This window comes from Diachasma alloeum, unplaced genomic scaffold (genome assembly GCF_001412515.2).
Source record: "Diachasma alloeum isolate Michigan unplaced genomic scaffold, Dall2.0 Dall_scaffold_00727, whole genome shotgun sequence".
Taxonomy (NCBI): Eukaryota; Metazoa; Arthropoda; class Insecta; order Hymenoptera; family Braconidae; genus Diachasma; species Diachasma alloeum.
The window spans coordinates 498-3,517 of NW_021680858.1; the positions used below are offsets into that span (position 1 = coordinate 498).

The following is a 3,020-nucleotide window of genomic DNA, read 5'->3' on the forward strand; positions in this document are numbered from 1 at the left end:
GGTTAATCTTATAAGGAAGTGACTAGCTGAACTATTACACAAGCATTAGTTGATTACCTGAACCTGATAATGAAGCTCAATACATCCAGTTTTCTTTAACATCCGTTCAACAGGATCCTCAATGTCTTCGTCCCCTTGTTTCACCTCTTTTGGATTAGTCATATTAACCTGCGACTATATTTTTGACCGAAAATATATATTTATTTTATCCAAATCAGAGATTATAGAGGAGATTGCCAGCGCTTATGGAGAAGCATCAACTGCACAATTTAGTAGCGGTGGCGCATGAACTAATTTTGCGGCCGTACCTGCGAGTAAGGCAGAGAGCATACGAGCCGCCGAGGATGTACCTGTAAGTAAAATAGGGAGCGTATGAGAGCGTCGATAACGACATAAAGTCGAGGAAAGCGCCTATGCGGAGGGAGTCGGAGGGTTGGGCAAGTCGTGATGAGTATTCCAACGACGTTGAGGGAAACCTCCCGGTTTTAAACGTCGAATGACCCTGGAATGATGCCCTCAAAATCAATTTTTCCTCCCCTAATTGAGATAGAGAAATGGAACGAACGCCAATCGATTGAGAATAGAATTCTCAATGAATTGACAGTGGTTCCATTTCTAAACCTCAATTAGGAGAGGAGGAATACATGTTCGAAGCACGGAGTGACGGCGGACAAGTTCTCCCAATTAAACAATTCATTTCTCCCCCCTCTAATTGAGATGAAGGAATGAAACCCATGCCTATGGATCGAGAATTATATTTTCAATAAATGACAGCGGTTTCATTTCTAAATCTCAAGTAGGAGTGGAGGAATGAATTTTCAAAAGCACGGAGTAATCCCGAACGGTTCTCCGGCGTCGAGTGAATCCGGAGGGGTGCCCTCGATTGGAAAATTCATTTCTCCCCCCCTAATTGCGATGAAGAAATGAAAGCAACATCTATGGATCGAGAATTGTATTATCAATAAATGACAGCGGTTTCATTCCTTAATATCTATTAGAAGAGGAGGAATGAATTTTCAAAGCGTGCAGTAACTCCGGATAAGTTCTTCTCATTCAAAAATTAATTTCTCCCCTCCTTAATTGAGATGAAAGAATCAAACCCAAGCCTATGGATCGGGAATTGTATTCTCAATAAATGACAGCGGTTTTATTCCTTAATCTCAAGTAGGAGCGCAGGAATGAATTATCAATAGCGCGGATTAACCCCGAACGGTTCTCCGGCGTCGAGTGAGCCCGCAGGGACTGCCCCGATTGGAAAATTCATTTTTCCCCCCTATTTGCGGTGAAGGAATGAAAGCAACATCTATCGATCGAAAATTGTATTTTCAATAAATGATAGCGGTTTCATTCCTTCATCTCAATTAGGGAGGGGAGAAATGAATTTTTGAATGAGAAGAACTTGTCCGGAGTTACTCCGCGCTTTAAAAATCACTCCTCCGCTCCTAATAGAGATTAAGGAATGAAACCCCTGTCATTTATTGAGAATATAATTCTCGGTCGACAGACGTTGCTTTCGTTTCTTCATCCCAATTAAGGGGGGAGAAATGAATTTTCCAATCAGGGGAGCTCCTCCGGGCTCACTCGACGTCGGAGAGGCGTTCGGGGTTTCTCCGCGCTTTCGAAAATTCATTCCTCCGCTCCTACTTGAGATTAAGGAATGAAATCGCTGTCATTTTTTCAGAAAGTAATTCTCGATCGATCGGCATTGGTTTCATTCCTTCATCTCAATTAGGGAGGGGAGAAATGCATTTTTGAATGAGAAGAACTTATCCGTAGTCACTGCGCCCTTTGAAAATTCATTCCCCCTCGATCGATAGATGCTGCTTTCATTCCTTCATCGCAATTAGGGGGAGAAATGAATTTTCCAATCGGGGAAGCCCCTGTGGGCTCACTCGACGTCGGAGAGCCGGAGATAAGTCTGGAATTTTTCTATCAACCCAGAGTTAACTCTGAGATTTTTCTATAACCCCACCCTGGTGGACCTGTCGTTCCAGAGAACCGACCTGTTCAGTATGTCGATAACCCTTCGATTGTTAGTCGATGGGAATATTTGAAATTACCAGTATGTCGATAACCCTTCGATTGTAAGTCGATGGTAATTTAAAAAATTTCCATCGACTAACAATCTAAGGGTTATCGACATACTGAACAGGTCGGTTCTCTGAAACGACAGGTCCGCCAGGGTAGAGTAAAGTCTGGGATTTTTCTATAACTCCAAAGTAAAGTATGGGATCTTTCTATTCTCCTAATGCTTCCACTCAGATGCAAAAATCATTGAAATGATCAATTCCATTTAATTATCTTCTCGAAGATGTAGTCGGACCCTTTGAATTCATTGAGCGTTGCCAACAAAGAGGATAGACCTGAGTAGTGGCCCGGATCGGGGGGTTTGACTGACTCCAAAATGTTGGTTGGTACCCCACGGGAAAGGCGGCGTCCCGGTCGAATTGTCGGTAAATGTGAGTCGGGTGCGTGAGTAACTCGGCAGTAGCAGTCCTGCTGTGACAGGGACAGGTTCGGAGGGGATTTTTGTCCTCCTTGTACTCAATGTTTACTTTATGTTTTTCAGTTGATTTATTCGCCGACTAATTAATATTAAGGGATGAAACAAAGACAGTTCAATGGAGAATTAAATTCCCCATCCATCAACCCCCGTTTCATCCCTTAATCTCTGCAATAAAAAAATTAATATTGCGACGAAAGTCACGGCGCTATAAGAAACTCAATGGTTTTCCGGCGCAGAGCGCTTCCCCATTAATTCGCCCGCTAATTAAAAAATGGTCTCTTTTCTCCTAATTAATATTAAGGAATGAAACCAACGCTGTTCGATGGAGAATTAAATTCCCCACCCAACAATTCCCGTTTCATCCCTTAATCTCTGTAATAAGAACATTNTCCCCGTTTCATCTCTTAATCTCCGTCATAAAAAAATGAAAACTGCGACGAAAGTCGCGGCGCTATGAAAAACCTAATGGTTTCTCGGCGCAGTGACTCCCGACAACTCGCCCGCTAATTAAAAA

General features: G+C 42.7%; 1 protein-coding gene across 1 annotated transcript in view; it reads left to right on the plus strand.

Moving 5' to 3' along the window:
• The first annotated feature begins 237 nt into the window (after positions 1-237).
• LOC107044401 overlaps positions 238-3,020 on the plus strand; it is a 9,624-nt gene continuing 6,841 nt past the window's right edge. Inside the window, exon 1 of the mRNA XM_015266268.2 lies at positions 238-352. Coding sequence (XP_015121754.1) covers positions 246-352 — 107 coding nt within the window. The 5' untranslated portion in view covers positions 238-245. The remainder of the gene's footprint in view (positions 353-3,020) is intronic.